Source organism: Megascapheus bottae, chromosome 4 (genome assembly GCF_031878675.1).
Source record: "Megascapheus bottae isolate mThoBot1 chromosome 4, mThoBot2.hap1, whole genome shotgun sequence".
NCBI classification, from domain to species: domain Eukaryota; kingdom Metazoa; phylum Chordata; class Mammalia; order Rodentia; family Geomyidae; genus Megascapheus; species Megascapheus bottae.
The window spans coordinates 3793503-3812749 of record NC_143512.1 but is presented as its reverse complement, the minus strand read 5'-3'; the positions used below and the strand labels follow the sequence as shown (position 1 = coordinate 3812749).

Below are 19247 nucleotides of genomic sequence, written 5' to 3'. Positions count from 1 at the left end.
TTCTCCCACTTGGCAGCGCATCTTTACAGGATCTTACTTTCTTCTCCATACTTTTGGACAATGCATCCCATGGAAAATAAACACACATATCCCCCACAAATACACATTCGGATCAGACAGTTTTTTTCTGTTAATAAGCAAAGTACTAACCTTCATGTAGCGAAGATTTGGAATTGACATGATTCTCACTTCTGGAATATAATTGCTGCCAATAAGTGAAAAACATGCATTAATTGCACTGACATCTCTTGAAAGTACTACTTTTAAAAAGCAAGTACAAGCCAGGTGCTGGTGGCTCAACACCTATAATCCTAGCACTCAGGAGGAAATAAAACAAACCAAAAAACCACCACCACCAACAAAAACAAAAGCAAGTACAAAGAATCACATAAGACTATGTAAGGGGAATATATATATTTTTAACATATTTTAAATATATATAAAGTGTGTGTGTGTGTGTGTGTGTGTGTGTGTGTGTGTGTCCTGGTCCTAGGGTTTGAATTCAGGGTCTGGACACTGACCCTGAGTATTTATTATGCTCAAGGCTAGCACTCTATTGGATTAATTGGAGGTAAGAGTCTCACAGCCTTTCATGCCCGGGCTGGCTTTGAACTGCTACACTCAGATCTCAGCCTTGTGAGTAGCTAAGGTTACAGGCATTAGTCATTGGCATCCGGCAGGAAATACATTTTTGTGTTTGTGTGTGTGTGTGTGTGTGTATTTGTGTGCGGGTCATGTGACTCGATCTCAGGGCCTAGACCCTGTCCAAGAGCTTTTTTGCTCAAGGCTCTCCCATTTGAGCCACAGCTCCACTTCTGGCTTTTTGGTAGTTAATTGGAGATAAGAGTCTCAGACTTTCTTGCCAGGTATGTTTCTAATCATGATCCTTAGGTCTTAGCCTCCTGAGTAGCTAGGATTACAGGTGCAAGCCACCAGAGCCCCGTTAAGGGTAATTTTGAGATCCACTGCAAGTATATATGTAGATATAGCATAAAGATCATCAGTGAATCTGTTCATCAATAGGGGTTGAGGGAAGAGAAAAAAAACCAGGTTCTTTGGGGGTTGGGAACTAGTGAAATAAATCGGCCTAATGAGGGTGAGAGTATGGACATTGTGGGAATAGACTGTCAGCCAAGTGTGAAAACAGAGCAATGGGAACAGGGAGGGGATGGAACGACTGATTGGAATACACTGTACACATTGCAATACACAGTATACATGTGGGGAAATGTCACAATGGAATCCCCTTCGATAAGTAATATATGCCAATCAAAAAATGCAAACCACAACAACAACAAAAAGAGGAGAGGGAAGGGTTGGGAGGGGATGGAGGAGCCTGATATTGGAAGACTCAATAGGATATATTGCATACATGTGTAGAAATGTCACAATAAAACCCTGTGCAACTAAGGAAAAATACTTTTCTTATTCAACATATTATTTTTTTAAATACACAATATTCCATTCTACTGATAACTTTCATGCCCTCAATGAGATGCTAACAAAACACAGGTAAACAAAATGAACATTGTTTCATGGCAGTCTTCAACTTGTTATAATGAATTAATTAATAAGTTAATTATTTTGCTGGTACTAGGCCTTAAACACAGGGCTTGAGCACTATTCCTAAGGTTTTCTGCTCAATGATAGTGTTCTACCACTGAGCCAGAAGTTTATTTTCTACTTTTTGCAAGTTAACTGTAGGTAAGTCTCCTGGGCTTTCCTGCCATGGCTGGCTTTGAACTGAAATAATCAGATCTCAGTCTCCTGTGTAGCTAGGATTACAGACATAAGCTTTCGGTACCTGATCACTTTAATAGTTACTAAGATTTGCCGGAGGGGGGAAAAAAAAAAGATTTGCCGGTTCTGGGACTTGAACACAGAGCCTGGGCTTTGTCCCCAAGCTTTTGTGTTCAGGCCTGGTGCTCTAGCTTCACTTCTGGCCGTTTTTTGAAAGTTAGCTGGAGTTTCACAAACTTTCCTGCCTGGAATGGCTTTGAACTGTGATTCTCAGATCTTCACAAATATACTCCACTGCCATCGACCACAGTATCACTTTTTCTCTACATACACTCTTCTTCATATTTCCTTTTTTTTTTTTTTTTTTTTTTTGCCAGTCCTGGGCTTGAGCTCAGAGCCTGAGCACTGTCCTTGGACTTTTTCAAGGCTAGAGGTTCTACCACTTGAGCCTCAGCACCATTTCTGGCTTTTTTCTATGTATGTAGTACTGAGGAATTGAACCCGGGTCTTCGTGCATGCTAGGCAAGCACTCTAGAACTAGACCAAACTCCCGGCCTTCATATTTCCTTTTTAAGATAAACCTTAACTTGTTTGTTCTGAGATAAGGTACACCTTTGTAAACAGGCTGGCCCCCAAATTCTCCTGGAACAGTCTCCAGAGAGGAGGAACTGTAGAAGCAGCTGAGCACCTTGGTTCTATATTTACACACTTACTTTAAACTTCATGGCATGGAACAAAATGCAAAAGCCCCAAAGGGGAACAGGACAGCATAATTATTGACATATTTTTTTAGGATCAAAATAAATATATCTTACATTGAAAAACACAAAAGTCAATAGCCCAAACACCAACCCTAAAATACTCACACAGCAACCAACTGGATTTTGAATTTGATAGATGTTGGATTAAATTCTGGCTTGCTCAAATTATGTTCACATTTCTGAAAAGAAAAAGTATATATCAGAAGAAAACAAGACACACTTTGTTGATCCGTGGAGCTACTAAATTTAGGATAGCATTTACTAGAAGTATAGGTGTGTGTATGTGTGCGTGCGCTGGGAGACCATGTTTTGACACAGACTACACATTGTTGGTAACCAAAATTTATAAAAGATGACGCTCAACTTCCATACCCTCCATTACTGCTATACCCCTGTGGTGCTTAAAAACTGTCAGAGAAGCTGGGTGTGGTGGCTCATGCCTCAATTCTAGCTATTCAGGAGGCTGAGATCGCAGTTCAAAGTCAGCCTGGGAAAGAAAGACTGTGACACTTTTATCTCCAATTAACCACTAGAAAACTGGAAGTTGCACTTTGGTTCAAGGGGTAGGATGGTAGCCTTGAGCTTCAAGCTCAGGGACAGCACCCAGGCCCAGACTTCAAGACCTGTGACCAAAAACAACAACAAAAGCCACGGAGCTATTCATTGTTCTTTTATAGATGATTAAAATGGGACAACACAAGGGCAAAAAACCCGTGGAATTACAGAGCTAGAAACTAGGATTTAAATCTATGTAATTCCATACTCCATGCTTTAAAGTACATTGACAACTATTTACCACATTCTTTTTCTTTTCTAGGTGCATTCTTTTAACTATTCTTTTCAGGATTCTGCACTATGTATTTAACCTTCAGATATCTCTGTTTCCACTTTTGTAAAATAGGAGAAACAACGGTAGTTACATCTACAGGGCTATTGAGGCTGGCGATTAGATATTCTTTTCTTTCTTGTTGGCAGTACTAGTGTTTGAATCTAGGGCTGTCAGGTGCTCTACTACTTGAGCCATGCCTGGACATTTTATATAATGTCCAGGCATCTGGCACAGTCTTTGTGCTTTTTTTTTTTTTTTGGTTTGACCAGAATTATTTTTTATTTTATTTTTTATGATCGAGGTAATGTATAGAGAGGGATTACAATTACATTTGCCAGATAGTAGGTGCATTACTTCTCACACATTGATACCCCTTCTTATGTTTTTGTCCCCAATTCCCTCCCCACACCTCCTCCCAATCATCTTGTTTTCCTCCCTTCCCTTTCCTATTTCAAAAGCATATACAATGTACCAGGTAACAAAGTCAGATATAGTAACAATATGAGATTAACCAAAGGGTAACAAATGAAGAGAGAAATAACATAGTATATTAAGAACAACAATCACTCAAGATAAAGCTCTTGTTTCCATATATATCCTAGAGACCCTTTCATTTACTCTCATCCTATATGACCTTATGTATCTAGGTTCTGTGCTATTGTAATCCTCTGCTAGGAGAGTCCTAGATGTGTACTAATTATTACAAATTAGGGAAACCACTGAGCCTATGTTCCTTTGGGTCTGGCGTACTTTACTTAATATGATTTTTTCCCCAAGTCTTTCCATTTCCTTACAAATGGGAAAATGTCATTCTTTCTCATGGCATGTGCTTTCTTCTTCTTCTTCTTTTTTTTTTTGTTGGTCATGGGGCTTGGGCGCTGTCCTCAGCTCTTCAGCTCAAGGCTACTGCCCTAACCCTAGAGCAACAGTGCCATTTCTGGTTTTCTAGTGCTTAATTGGATAAAGAGTGTCATGGTCTTTAGTGCCCATGATGGCTTTGAAATTCTATCCTCAGATCTCAGCCTCCTGAGTAGCTAGGATCACAGGTATGAGCCACTGAGCCTGGCCTTGTCTTTGTGCTTTCTAACTTTGCTACACTGGCCACAAACTAATCTGTTTTTGTTTTTCTCTTATACAAATGGCAACTCTACAGAAAAAAAATACTTACCCGGCAACGCAGGGAGCGTTTGATGAGAAGATGCTTGTGTCGAGGATAGAGCTGTGAAGCACAGATTGGCTGGAAGTCAGGCTGTAAGAGGCGCTGCTGAAGGGTAGTCACTAGTGTGAAAGGCAAAAACCAAATTTAGGTGACAGTGACTTTCAAAATCACATATACGTGTGGGCAATAATTCCAAAGAATAATGCATCATTATTACTACGTGATACTTGGAAAGTATCAAGTTATATCACATGTATTTTTCAAAGTATCATTTTACTACCAGCAACTATTCCATAAAAGAAAAACCTCAAATCACAAAGCAAGTAAACAACAAAAAAAGAGAAGTAGATGTGAAATAGAAAGTAGAATGTATACAATTACCCTCTGTTAAATTTACTGGTCTAGTGTAATAGTCTTCAGGTAAAGGCTCCACATCATCCACAGCCTGAGCTGGCTCAATCTTAATCTCTTTCTGATCTTCACCTTCTTTAAGGCTAAAAAGGTAAAATAAAACAAAACAAAAACCCCCAAATCAGCAACTTCAAAAGGTTCATCTGATTAATCTCAAAGTCTGTGAATCATTGAAGCATTCTTCGGCTGCAGAATATTCTTTCAGTTTATGTCTTTTCTAAGAATCTCTTTCTCTATTGCCAACCATTTCTTTTCCTTTAAAAAAGAACTGCATTTGTTAGGCCAGAAGTTTGGCCTAGTGGTAGAGTGCTTGCCTAGCATGCACAAAGACCCGGTTTGATTCCTTGGTACCACATACATAGAATAAAGCTGAAAGTGTTGCTGAGGCTCAAGTGGTAGAGCTCTAGCCTTGAGAAAGTCCAAGGATCGTGCTCAGGCCCTGAGCTCAAGCCCAGAACTAGCCAAAAAAAAAGAACTGCATTTGTTAAACATTTGTTTTGATACCTGTTCCTCTCAAAGTCATTGAATGTCAAAACTTACGAAAGTCCAGCAAGGGTACTAATAGATGCACCAGCTCGTGGCCGTTGAAGCCTGGTTCCAAGGCCATATTTATCCTAAAACAAAGTTCAGAAACTTGTATCACAAAGTCCATTTTACACTTTCCATTTATTGGAAGAAACAATTTGGGGTGGGACAGCGGGAGAAGCTTAGGGAAATAAGCAACACAAACACACAAATGAACAAACAAAAAACAGACAGCAAGAACAAAACACACCCCCAAACCAAAAAACTATTTGGAAGCTACTTTTTATTTGCAGTCTCACACCATTATTCTGGTCCTAAAATGAAACATCCAACATAATACAGTGGAAGTGATCCAAGTGTGACCTTTTCCTGCTACTCTAAAAACAACCACACTTTGCTTTAGACAAGAACTGTGTGGAGGGTCTGAGCTACACCATGGATTTCCTCCTGGAACACCAGTGACCATCTGCTAACTTCTTCAGGGTCAGCAAAAATCATAAAAAATAACTTACCACTACATGAATAGTATGTTGCTGTAGAGCCCCAAAATAGCAGCAGTTGCAACAGAGACAAAAAAAAAAATGCAGCATAAGATAGAAGCAAACTCATAGAGCAGGCAGGTATATGGGAAAGTTGGCAGGATAAAGCATTTTAGTTCACACTACCACACAGAACTGCATATGCTCATTATACCAGAAAGCTGTTGAAGGAAATTTATTTTTCTGGTGAATGAAGTTGCTTTGTAAGTGTTATTATTTTATTAAATTCAAATCTGGATATTTTTTATAAGGATCTTATTCATGTTTAGGGTTTCTATGGCTTAACTTTCTCATACAGATGCAATATGAGAAGTTATTCAGTCTTTTCAGGCATAAAATGGAAAGGAACACAGGATCTGTCCCACAGGTTGGGTGTTAGGATTGAATAATTCTATAATACTGAAATAATAATATTTAATACTACATGATAATATTACAAAGCATTTAACACAGTGCTCAATATGTCACTGCCATTCAATAAATTTGCTTATTAAATGTCACCCTGTTGGGGCACAAGCAAATACAAACAAAATTTCTATGAGGGCAAACAATTCAGAGGACAATAATAAAAACTAAAAAGTCCTAATTTTTTGCTTCTGCCTATTGGTATGCAAAGTGGTAGAGAATGACATCAACAAATAACTCCTATCAAAAATTTACCTGAAAGCTGGACACAGTGGCTCATGCCTGTAATCCTAGCTACTCAGGAGGCTGAGATCTAAGGATTAAAGTTCAAAGTCAGGCCCAGCACAAAAGTCTGTGAGACTTTTTTCTCCAATTAACCCTTGAAAACAAGAAGTGGGAAATGGCACTGTGGCTCAAAAGGTTCCTGAGCTCTTTAGTTCAGGGACAAAGCCCAGACCCAGAATTCAAGCCCCATGACCCACAAAAAAAAAAAATAATAATAATAAAAAATAAATCTACCTGAAGCCCAGCACTGATGCTTCACATATGTAATCCTAACTACTCAGGAGGCTGAGGTCTGAGGACTGAAGTTTGAAGCCTGGACAGGAAAATCTGTGAGACTCTTGTGTTCAATCAAGTACTGAGAAAAGGTAGAAATGATACTGTGGCTCAAGTGGTAGACTGCTAGCCTTGAATAAAAGAAGCCCAGGGACAGTGCCCAGGCTCTGAATTTAAGCCCTTGGATTGGCAAAAAGAAAAATTCTACTTGCATGTGTCACAACCTACTTAACTACACAAATCACAAATGCACACTGTGTTACAGGTCAGTGTTTTAGCTTGAGGAGGTATGGAAAGGAGTAAAAAAAAAAGATGATTACAGTTGGGCAACAGCTGCTAGCAGGCTGCAATGATAGACTACATTGGTAATATGAAAAACATCTGCCACTACTTGTTTATCTTCTTTTTAGACTTGCAAAGCTGTAAAGAGATGTCTGTAATGCCTACAAAATTAAATTCATGAGGAAGAGTCACTAGCAAAAAAGGGAATAATGGAGAAACACAAATGTCCTTATTATAATGTAAAAAAAATTCAGTAGAAATAATGATATGGTAAAAGTATAAAGTCTGGGGTTGAACCCCCACAAAATGAGGATTTTCTTTCTAGCTTACCCACAGTTCAAGAATCTGAGAAAATGGCTACTTTCTGGACAGTCTCTGCTCTCATGCCCCAAAGATCTCACAAACTTCCTTTTGTGGCAAATCCTCACCGAAAAAGCCAGAGGCATGTAGTTTCTACGTCGTGCCAGTTTCTTGCGATCTCGTTCAACCTTTTCTTTCTGAGCAAGTTGCTGGTAATATTCAATTAACTTGTTCATCTGCAAGAAATCAAAGACTCCATTTTTGTTTCATGAAAAACCTAACAGAGATCATATAAAGTTAATCAATCACACTGACGAGAAACAAAACATATTAAAGTGAGCAAATTTCCCTTTTTTCTTTAAAGAGACTTTTTCTACATGGTCTGTTCACACAATTAAAGGAAATCATTAAGTTCAGACATAGGTGATGAAAAGACTTTGAAATTACATGCGTTTTTTACTTCATTATTTCTCTTTGGAATTGCTCCTAGTTTTGTTTGCAATGCCACAGGACCATTGGTGCTAAGAATATGACATTTTTATATTTCTATTTCCTCCCACTCTGCTACAATTTTTTTGTTTTTGTAAATCCCAGGGCTTGAACTCAGGGCTAGAGTGCTGTCCTTGGGCTTTCTCAAGGTTAGAGCTCTACCACTTGGGTCACAGCACCACTTCCGGCTTTTTCTATGTATGTGGTACCAAGGAATCGAACCCAGGTCTCTGTGCATGCTAGGCATGCACTCTACCACTAGGCCAACCTCCTGGTTTCTACACTTTTTAATTTTAAAATATATTCAATCATAAAAATAACACGTTAAGGCTGGGTGCAGTGGCTCCTGCCTATAATTCTAGCTACTCAGGAGGCTGAGATGTGAGGACCACGGTTCAAAGCCAGTCCTGGCACAAAAGGACCTGAGACTCTTATCTCCAATTAACTTCTAGAAAATGGGAAGTGAGGCTTGGCTCACGGGTAGGGCAGTAGCCTTGAGAAAGCTCAAGGACAGCAAGCCCCAGGACTGACAAAAACAAAAATTATAAATAAATCTTTTTAATGCCAGTACTGGATCATGAATTCAGGGTGTTGTGCTATTATTCTGCTTGTTTACAGCTGGCACTTTACTATTTGAGCTACACTTTCTTCTTGGCTTTCTAATGGTTAATTACAGACAAAGGCTCAATAGATTACGTGGCCCAATCTAGCATCAAATCTCAATGTTCCAAGTACTAACCTACTAACCTGAGTAGGCAAGATACAATGTGAGAAACTAGTCACAAAATTATAAATCTTAACAGTATATACACTGCACAAATACAGAATCATTACAGGTATACAAACAAATCCACCTGTGTGTGTGTGTGTGTGTGTGTGTGTGTGTGTGTGTGTGCACGCGCGCGGGCACCAGTATTGGGGCTTGAACTCAGGGCCTACGTGCTGTCCCTGAGCTCTTTCGCTTAAGACAAGTGCTCTACCACTTGACCCAGAGTTCCAGTTCCAGCTTTTAGTGGCAAACTGGAGAAAGGAGATAAAAAGCATCTCTCAGACTTTTCCTGCCCAGGCTGGCTTCAAACCCTCAGAGCTCAGCCTCCTGAGTTGCCAGAACCACTAGTACCTGGCTCTATGTGTTTGTTTTTAAAGGCTATCCTTTATTGCATTCAATAGAAGTCAAATCAAGAATTTAGTCCTATCTTACAGCAGGATTTATATGATCTCCTAAAATAATCGTTTTTGTTACTGTTGATGCTGAGGCTTGAACTCAGGGTCTCCTGAGTTGCCTGGCTTTCTTACGCATGGCCAGCACTCTTATCACTTGAGCTACAACTCTAGTTTTGCTTTTCCTGCTTATTTTGGAGATGGGATACTGCAGACATTTCTGCCTGGGCTGGCTTTGAACTATGATCCTCCAGAGTTCAGCTTCCTGCGTAAGGTGTGAGCTATAGGTACCCATGCCCTGCCTCGTGTCACTCTAGCACTCTCAAATTAGCAGCCACTGATTTCAGGAAAACTGAACTGATCCAATCATCTGCTTGCTTAATTTAAAGGCCTCTGATACTTTTCAGTCTACATCATTATATCCTCTCTCAATCTTTTTCTCCATTTGGCTATTACCACATCCACTTTAATCTCCCTCCCTTCCTTTTCCATGCCTTGCTTCCTCCATTCATTGCTCTTTGTATACACAGTTCCCTTGTCTTGAATTATTTCTCCTCTCATCCTCAGATTTCAGAACAATCCTTATACACGGTCCTAATTAGTTAAAATTCTCCAGTGTTTACATGGCACGATTTATTTCTTTCATAGTACTTAATCAGTTTTTACTTTGTTTCAGGATGACTTTTTTTCTTCCAGCTGACTAAAACTCTAAGAGAATATCTTTTATTTAGCACAATTCTTGGCATATAGATGTTTCTCCTCCCTCCATCATTGGTGCATACATGCAGGTGTTTCCATAGGTGGAAATATAGGGAGCAAATACAGCCAAGAGCTTAAAAAGCAGGTTCAAGGTTGAGGGTATGGCTCAAATGCTAGAGCACTTTCCTAGCAAGTGTGGGTCCTTGAGTTCAAATTCCAGTATAGCACTTGCCTCATATGTACAAAGTCCTGTGTTCACCCCTCAATATTACACACACACACACACACACACACACACACACAAGCTGGGTGTGGTGGTAACAAGCCTTTAAGGCTAGCTTAGGTAAAGGTGGAGATTTGACCCTGCCTCAAAAATTAAAAAAACTCAAAAGGATTGGAGACAGCTCAACTGTTAGAATGTGGACACAGCATGTACAAGGAAGGTCTAGATTTAATCCTTAGTGTTGCTCAAAACAACAATAATGGAAACAAAAAAAAACCCCAGATAAATCCGTACCAACCAATATATGAATGTATTTTTGAGAAAATCCATTTCCTCCACTCTCCTACCTCATATATATTGAGTACTTTTTGCTGATGTCAGTAATGGGAAATTACCATTTAATTTCATTTTCATAGCAGTTCATATTATTCTAGTTTAGGGGATAAAAAAAACAATTCATAATGAACATAATGAACACTCAAGTCATCATTCTATAAGCAACCACTACTGAGGCAAAAATGTCTACAGGTTAATATTTCCAGGGATGCTTGAGAACAGTGTGCATATAAAGAAAAAAAACAAAAAACTTATGTTCTTTCCCTTTTTGATATATCAAATACAATCATAATATACATTATGTAAAAATTGAACTACATAACTTGAAGTTGTGGATAGGAGGAAAATAGGAGAATGATGGAAGGGAAGACTCTGATCAAGATGCATTATAATCTGACTTGCAGAATTAAAGTCTCTATATACAACCACTTAAACATAAAAATAACAAACAACAATAACAATGAAGAAACTACACATACATTCTTAAGTTTTTGGTGGCTTTGAGATTTGAATTCAAGGCCTTATACTTGCCAGATAAGACGGTCTACCATTTCAGACATACCCTAGCCCTATTCTTTTTTTTTTTTTTTTTTTGCTATTTTTGTTTTAGTTATTTTTCAAGCAGGTTCTCTTGCCTTTTTGCTTGGCAAGGCTCTGATTGTAGTTCTCCTAACTATGCTTCCCCAAACAGCTGGGATTATAGGCATGAAGACCACATGGCATGCTTGCTGAGATAAGGTCTTCACAACTTTTTTCCTCAGGCTGGCTTCAAAACAGATCCTCCTATTCTCAGGATCTGGGATTACAGGTATGCACTATCAGGCCCAAACTTACACTTCAGTTCTGGGTTTGTTTTTTTTTTGTTTTTTTTTTTTTTGTGGGTCATAGGGCTTGATTTCAGCCTGGGCGCTGTCCCTGAGCTCTTCGGCTCAAAGCTACTGCCCTATCCTTAAGCCAAGCCCTCTTTCTGGTTTTCTAGACGTTAATTAAAGAGTCTCAGGCCCTTTTATGCCTGGGCTGGCTTTGAACCTTGATCCTCAGATTTCAGCCTCCTAAGTAGCTAGGATTACAGGTGTGAGCCACCACGTCCAGCACACTTCAGTTTTTGATTAACTTAACAGAAAAGAAATGGCATTGTGATTTGTTGTCTTATAGTGAGGAACATTTTCTCACATGGCTTTCTAGACATAACCATAGCCATGGGAGACTGCTAGTCTTTTACTCTATCATTTTACTTATTTATTTATTTGTTTGTTCATTATTTTGGGCCATGGGGCTTGAACTCTGGGCCTGGGCACTGTCCCTGATCTTTTCAGCTCAAGGCTACCACTACATGGGGCTGGAGCCATTTCCTCTATCATTTATTTAATTTCCTGTGTCCTATGATCTTTCACTTACCCGTTGTGTGTGAGGATTTTCTGGTTCCTGCCAACCGCCACTAGCTAGAAAATAAAGAAACATTAACATTATCATCTTATTTTCATAAAAGTAAGTCATCTGAAGGCCAGAGAATGCCACTTTAAAACAGAAAGTAACAGAATTTACAAAAAAGAATTCTAAAAATTTTATAGAGCCACATGGTTAAAAAACATTTTTTCTTTTAATATTGTGATAATAATGATAATCATCATACAACTTCTAACAACTACCACCAACAACAGTGTTAGAACAGCCTTGAGTTAGGCACTTGATATGTATATCATTCCTTTCTATTCTCGTTCTATTCTCATCACAATACAATTTTACAGACTGATGAAACTTGAGCTTCCTAGCTACAAGATAATCTGTTCCAAGAAATAAGTGGCAGAACCAGGGCTCAAACTCGGGCAAACCAGTTTATCCAAGACTACACTCTTCTACATCACTATACAAATTCTAAACAAATGGTACTGCACAATTAGAGATGACATACAAATAAAACAAAACAAACCAACAACAAAAAAACAAGAGCCGGGCAAGGTGGCTCATGCCTGCAATCCTAGCTACTCAGGAGGCTGAGATCTGAGGATTGAGGTCAAAGCCAGCCTGGGCACTAATGTCTGATAGATTCTTATTTCTAGTTAACCACCAGAAAAACCAGAAGTAGTGCTGTGACTCAAGGATAGGGTGGTAGCCTGGTGCTGAAGGGCTAAGGGACAACACCCAGGCCCAGAGTTCAAGTCCCTCAACCAACAAAAAACAAACAAAAAAAAACCCCAAAAAATAACTTGTGTCTTATCTCACAACATGTACAAAATTTATTCTGAAAGGTACAATAAACAATCTAAGAGCCCAAACTTAAATCTACAGTCCTTCTCAAAACAGGCCCAAATCTGGATTAAGCAAAAGTTTCTTTATTGGGGTATTCAAAAGCACAAGCTGCAGGGACAGCATGCAGGCTCAGAGATCAAGTCCTACAACTGACCAAAAAGAAAGAAGTGCAAAAACAAAAAATATTAAATTGGCATTCACTTAAATTAGTGGTCATCAATATATAAAGAAATTGAAAAGGTAAGTGATAGACTGGGAGGAAATAATTATAAAGGACTTATAACTAGAATACATAATTCCTACAACTCAATAAAAATACACAAGGAGAAAAAAATGTTAAAAAAAAATCAGGCAAGGGGCCGGGAGTTTGGCCTAGTAGTAGAGTGCTTGCCTAGCATGCACAAAGACCTGGGTTCGATTCCTTGGTACCACATACTTAGAAAAATCCGGAAGTGGTGCGAAGGCTCAAGTGGTAGAGCTCTAGCTTTGAGAAAAATCCAAGGACAGTGCTCAGGCACTGAGCTTAAGCCCAGGACTGGCAAAAAAAAAAAAAAAAAAAAAAAAAAATCAGGCAAAAGATATGCAGATACTTCACCAAACATGGTCCAGGCAACTAATGCATTCATAAAACAAAGTCATAAGAAAATTTTACACATGCAGCAGAGGTACTAAAACTGAAATCCAACACTTACCAAAGGTTATCAGGGAACTATAACACTCTTACTTTGCTACTTAGGATAAAAAATTGCATGGTCACTTTGGAAAATAGTTTGGTAGCTTCTAATAAGTTGATACATTTACCCTATAATCTAGCAATTCTACTTTTAGATATTTACTCTAGAAAAAATGAAAACGTCTACACAAAGACTCATACAAATGTTAACAGCAGCTTTATTGATTTCATGCCATAAACAAAAACAAGCCACATGTCCATCAACTAGAGAATAAATGATGGCATATCCACACAATAAAAACAATAAAAAGAAACAATATAAAGCAAAAATGCAAACTGGGTTTAGTGATGCTTATAATTTCATCTACTCAGGAGAAAAAGACAGGGATCATGATCACAAGAGTAAGGCCAGTCTGGACATAATTAGCAAGACATTCTCTCAAAAAATAACAAAAATAGTTACTGAGGAGGCTGAGATCTGAGGATTCAGGCTCAAAGCCAGCCTGGGCACAAAGTCCATGAGACTCTTATCTTCAAATTAACCACCAGAAAATAGGAAGTGGCGCTGTGGCTCAAGGGATAGGGCAGTAGCCTTGAGCTGAAGAGCTCAGGGACAACAGCCAGGCCCAGAGTCCAAGTCCCATGATCAACTGGAAAAAACAAGCAACAAAAAACAACAAAAAACAACCCACAAAGAATTGGGGGCATAATGCCGTCAAGTGTTTGCCTAGCAAGTATGAGGTCCTGGGTTCAATTCCTACTAGTGAAACAAAACAACTAACTAAAGAGCACAGATTAACCTGAAAGCATTATACTAAAGTAAAAGAAGCTAGATACAAAGAACAATGTACAAGATTCTAATCATATTAACAAAACCAGAGTGATAGTATAGTTTGGCACTAGCAGATATGGAAAAGGAAGTGACTGCAAAGAGGCAGGAGAAAACTGGGGTGATGGGAATGGTCTGAACTTGAAATGTCTCCCAAAGACTCATGGGTTAAAGGCTGATAGGGTTTTTTTGTTTTTTAAAGTACCTGCATCATGTGGGCTCTGACTTCATCAATGGTCAATCCACTGGTGGAAAAATAACTTGAGAAGAGATAGAAACTTTAGAAGTGGGGTCAAATTAGAATGAGCAGGTCCCTGAGGGATGTATCATTTAAAAATATCTCGTCTCCAGCCCTTCCTACCTATTGGTCTACTTCCCTGCTGCCAGGGGGCTGAGCGCCTTTGTTTTGCTCCCCGCCTCCAGCACAATGTTCTTCTTCACTACAAGCCCAGAAACATGGACTGGAATCTCTGAAATTGAGTCAAAACACATCTTCTCTTCTTTGACCTGTTTCTCAATTTTTGGTACTGAGAAGTGGGGACAAATTGATACAAATTATTGGTACTGAGAAGTGGGGACTTTTCTGCGACTATCTGACCATGTGGAATTGGAAATTTGGAGATACAAACAAGGGAAGGACTAGAATGTTAGAGGCAGAGCTCATTAAGTGATTCTGTTGGGAGCTCAGAAACAGAATGTAGATAGGAATGTGGACAGTAAAACTGGTTATGAGATTTCAGATGGTAACGAAGTTTCTAAGGGGGACTGAACTACAGGATATTCATGTTACAAAGGGAAAAAATAACCTGTCTATATTTTGTTTATATTTTTAGACTCTGTGGGAGTCTATCTGGCAAAAGAAAGACATTTTGAGGACATTCCAGAAATTGACCTGACCTGGGACAATATAGACCCATGCAAGTGTAAAACAAAGCTTCATCTTAAGAAGAGAGCACAGTAGGAAAAACCTCACTGAAAATAACCTCCTAGGGAGCTGTTTTGTCAGGACCCATTTCACTATGCTTAGTTTGTCTAGGCACTCAGAGGCTTCTGTATCCTGATGGTGCCTAACTACGGCCCCTACTGGCACTGTCCACATGATGCTGTTTGTGCTGGCATGTAGAATACAAGGGTTACACAAGCACCATGGAGGCTTCCACCCAAATTTCAAAGGAAAGGCTGGTAGTATGGATGGGTTCCCTGAAGACAGTCCCTGAGAGGTGAATACATGAAGTTGTAACAGTGAAGCCACAGATACTGTGGAAACCACAGAAGTATAAGAGATGGCAGGAATGTAGAATGTGGGCAGCAAACAGAATGAGCCCAAGAAAAAGGTCAGATGGGCTATAGCCGGCAAGGCCACAGGTGCGGGGCAGCCAAAACCCTTAGGAGCTTACCATGTGCCTAGGTCACTAGACTAGGAGCTGTAGGATTTGATGTTTGCCTGCTGGATTTTGGTCTTCCTGTGATTCCACCTTTCTTTGGTAGTCTCCTTTTAGGCCTCCCTTTTGGAACGGGAATGTTTACTCTGTGCCATTAAATATTTAACTTGGGTTTTGATTTTTATAGGTGCACGGCTAAGAATCTGTGTGAGAGGAAACAGAGAACTTGGAACATTTTTTCTGGTGCCCCTTTGGTGAGGCTTTAGCCCAGGGCCAGGCACTGTCCCAGAGGTCTGCTCTGCCTCACTGTACCCAGCAACAGCAGGGCCAAGTGACCACCAACTGAAACCTTTCAAACTATGAGCCAACACGAATCTCCCCTCTTTTAACTTACTTCTCTCAAGTTTTTTGGTCAAACCGACAACTAACACATGTGCTTTCAGCTGGGTATGGTGACACATGCCTGTAATCCTCAGGCCATGGTAGTCTGAGAGCAAGAGAATCCTGATTTTGAGGCAGGTAAGATAAGGATTACACGATAGAATTAGGATTACAGGCATATGTCACTGGTGCCAGGCTCTGATCTTTCTCGCTAAAGACTTGAGCCATAGCTCCACTTTTGTGTGTATGTGCGCGTGCCATTCCTGCGGTTTAAACTCAGGGCCTGGACACTTTTCAGGACTGGCTTTGAACCACAGTCCTCAGACTTTAGTCTCTTGAGTAACTAGAATTGCAGGTATAAGCCACCAGTGCCTGGTTTTGGTGCGTGCGTGCGTGCGTGCGTGCGTGCGTGCGTGCGTGCGTGTGTGTGTGTTTAATTGGAAATAAGAATCTCAAGCTCATGGACTTCCTTTCCTGGGCTGGCTTCAAACAGTGATCTTCGGATCTCAGCCAGTGTGAGCCACCAGTACTTGGCTTCCACATGTGGCTTTTTCGTTTGTTTGTTTTTCTGTGGGTCTCGGGACTTGAACTGGGCTTGGGCCTTGACAGTGCACGAGCCTGTGCACTGTCCCTGAGCTCTTCAGCTCAAGGCTACCACCCTACCCTTGAGCCAAGCCCCACTTCCCGTTTTCTAGAGGTTAATTGGAGATAAGAGTCTCAGGTCCTTTTGTGCCAGGGCTGGCTTTGAACCTTGATCCTCAGATCTCAGCCTCCTGAGTAGCTAGGATTACAGGCGTGAGCCACCTTGCCTGATCTGGTATTCAATTATTACTGTTAAGATACCCTAGGGGAGACAGGTTTCTAGAAGCTATATTAAGTCTTAAAATTCAAAAATAAACTTTTTTAGTCTTCATGGTTCATAATCCATAAGATATAAAATATTCAGTTACAGAGAAACAAACTATGATATCTATCTAGAGTCTGAGCTTTACTTCTTTAAGTATGGAAAAAGGGCCTTAACTCATGGTATAGACTATATGCCCCAAGGCTGTTTTTAATCTTTTTTTTTTTTTTTTTTTTTTTTTTTTGCCAATCCTGGGCTTGAGCTCAGGGCCTGAGCACTGTCCTTGGACTTTCTCAAGGCTAGAGCTCTACCACTTGAGGCTCAGCACCACTTCCGGCTTTTTTTTCTATGTATGTGGTACCGAGGAATTGAACCCAGGTCTTCATGCATGCTAGGCAAGCACTTTAACCACTAGGCCAAACTCCCGGCCCCAGGTTGTTTTTAATCTTAAACTTAAATTCCTGACAAATCATATCTGCTTATCTGCTATATTATCTGCTAAAATATAACTGCTATATTGAAGTGAACACATTCACACACATATATTTGTTGGCAATCTAAAACTGTGGCATGGTTAGTCTAATAAAAAAATCACAAGGACTTGAGGTTTTTGAACTTTTCATCATTTATAAGTTTGATAGATTAGAGTGACACTTATCATTATGAAAGTAAAAACATAATTTTGACTTTAGCTAAATATAACTATACCACAGTACTGTGAAATATATGTAATTCCTTAAACTCAAGAAAGAAATTGTTGGAGGAAAAAAAAAAATCACAAGGGCTCTGGGCCCAGGGGCTCCTGCCTGTAATTCTAGCCACTCAGGAGGATGAGATCTGAGGATCAAGGGTCTGAAGCCAGACCAAGCAGGAAAGTATGTAGGACTCTTATTTCCAATTTACCACAAGAAAGCTGGAAATGGTACAATGGCTCAAGTGGTAAAATGCTAGCCTTTAACACCAGAGCTTGGGGATAGTGCCCAGGCTCTGAGTTTAAGCTTCAGGACTGACCCAAAAAAAAAAAAAAGATTAGGGCTATCATTCAATGGTAAAATATTTGCCTAATATCTAGTATGAATGAGGTCCTGAGTTTGATTCTCTATATTTCACAAGAAGAAAAAAAATCCATCAACAAACTTTTTCTTTTCTTAAAGCCACTTCCAGCCTTTTCTAAGTAGATTATTAAGAGATAAGAGTCTTGTGGACTTTTCTGCCTGGGTTGGCTTTGAACGGTGATCCTCAGATCTCAGCCTCTTGAGTAGCTAGGGTTACAGACTTGAGCCACAGAAGCCCGACAAATTCTGTTTTCAAAAGAAGTAAGGAGCTGGGCACCAGTGGCTCATGACTATAATCCTAGCTGGGCACTGTGGCTCAACATGGTAGAGCACTAGCCCTGAGTTCAGATAAACATAAAACTTCCAAAAGTTGTATGAGTTTTTTAAATTAAAATTTCTGAAGGGATGAATAAAGTTGGGGATATGGGACTCTTCTACACACCAATTATTTTTAATTTGTTTAAAAAGTATAAAATTCAGGGCCAAGAGTTGGACCTAGTAGTAGAGTGCTTGCCTATCATGCACGGTGACCCAGGTTTGATTCCTTGGTACCACATACATAGAAAAAAGCCAGACGTGGTGCTGAGGGGCTCAGTGGTAGAGCTCTAGCCTTGAGAAAGTTCAAGGACAGAGTTCAGGCCCTGAGTTCAAGCCCCAGGACTGGCCAAAAAGAAAAAGAACCTATAGAAAGGTTGTAGACAAAGTACATCTTCATTTAGTTATGTCAAATGACATAAAGTATTATATGAACTCCATTTATTAGTAAGCTATAATTTGCACAGAAATATAGGAATTACAAATTAAATATAGGAATTACAAAAAGTTTTCAGAAAATTAAACAGTGAAGTGTCATAAAGAAGTCAATGTGGAATTAGTAATAATAGTATTTCTATAGAGCTCGCAACTCATGATTTGAACTGATTGTACAGTGTTTCACTATTATATTAAACATGGCATATAAGCAATACACTAGGCCAGGAGTTTGGCCTAGTGGTAGAGTGCTTGCCTAGCCTGCATGAATGCCTGGGGTTTGATTCCACTTGGTACCACATACATAGAAAAAAAGCTGAAAATGGTACTGTGGCTCAAGGGGTAGAGTTCTAGCCTTTAGAAAGCTCCAGGACAGTGCTCAGGCCCTGAGTTCAAGCCCCAGGACTGGCCAAAAAAAGAAAAAAAATGAACTACAAATAAAAATGGAAGTTTCCTAATAAAGTTAAATGCAATTTTTGCTTCGAACCCCTCAAATGATGGAGTAGTCTTTAAATCTAAACACGTAAGACTTTGGATATTTTCTGATGAATACATTTTATATATATACACATATCACAAGTTTGAATACTATGGAAAGGATATTTAAACATGGAATTAATTGCAAGGCAAAAGAGTAAGACATTTAGAGGTCTTCAAACTACTCTT

The 19247-nt window shown here is 39.5% G+C and overlaps 1 protein-coding gene across 2 annotated transcripts in view; it reads right to left on the bottom strand.

Annotated features, from left to right (window-relative positions):
• The window catches only part of Dctn4 (dynactin subunit 4), a 36076-nt gene that overhangs the window by 9161 nt on the left and 7668 nt on the right, over positions 1–19247 (bottom strand). Inside the window, exons 4-11 of one of the 2 annotated variants that reach the window (XM_090331211.1) lie at positions 11816–11859; positions 7638–7745; positions 5938–5958; positions 5441–5514; positions 4871–4983; positions 4499–4608; positions 2607–2680; positions 151–205 (exon numbers count right to left, since the gene is read on the bottom strand). In XM_090331211.1, the coding sequence (XP_090187337.1) occupies positions 151–205; positions 2607–2680; positions 4499–4608; positions 4871–4983; positions 5441–5514; positions 5938–5958; positions 7638–7745; positions 11816–11859 (599 nt within the window). The remainder of the gene's footprint in view (positions 1–150; positions 206–2606; positions 2681–4498; positions 4609–4870; positions 4984–5440; positions 5515–5937; positions 5959–7637; positions 7746–11815; positions 11860–19247) is intronic. The other variant, XM_090331212.1, reaches the window with a different exon arrangement.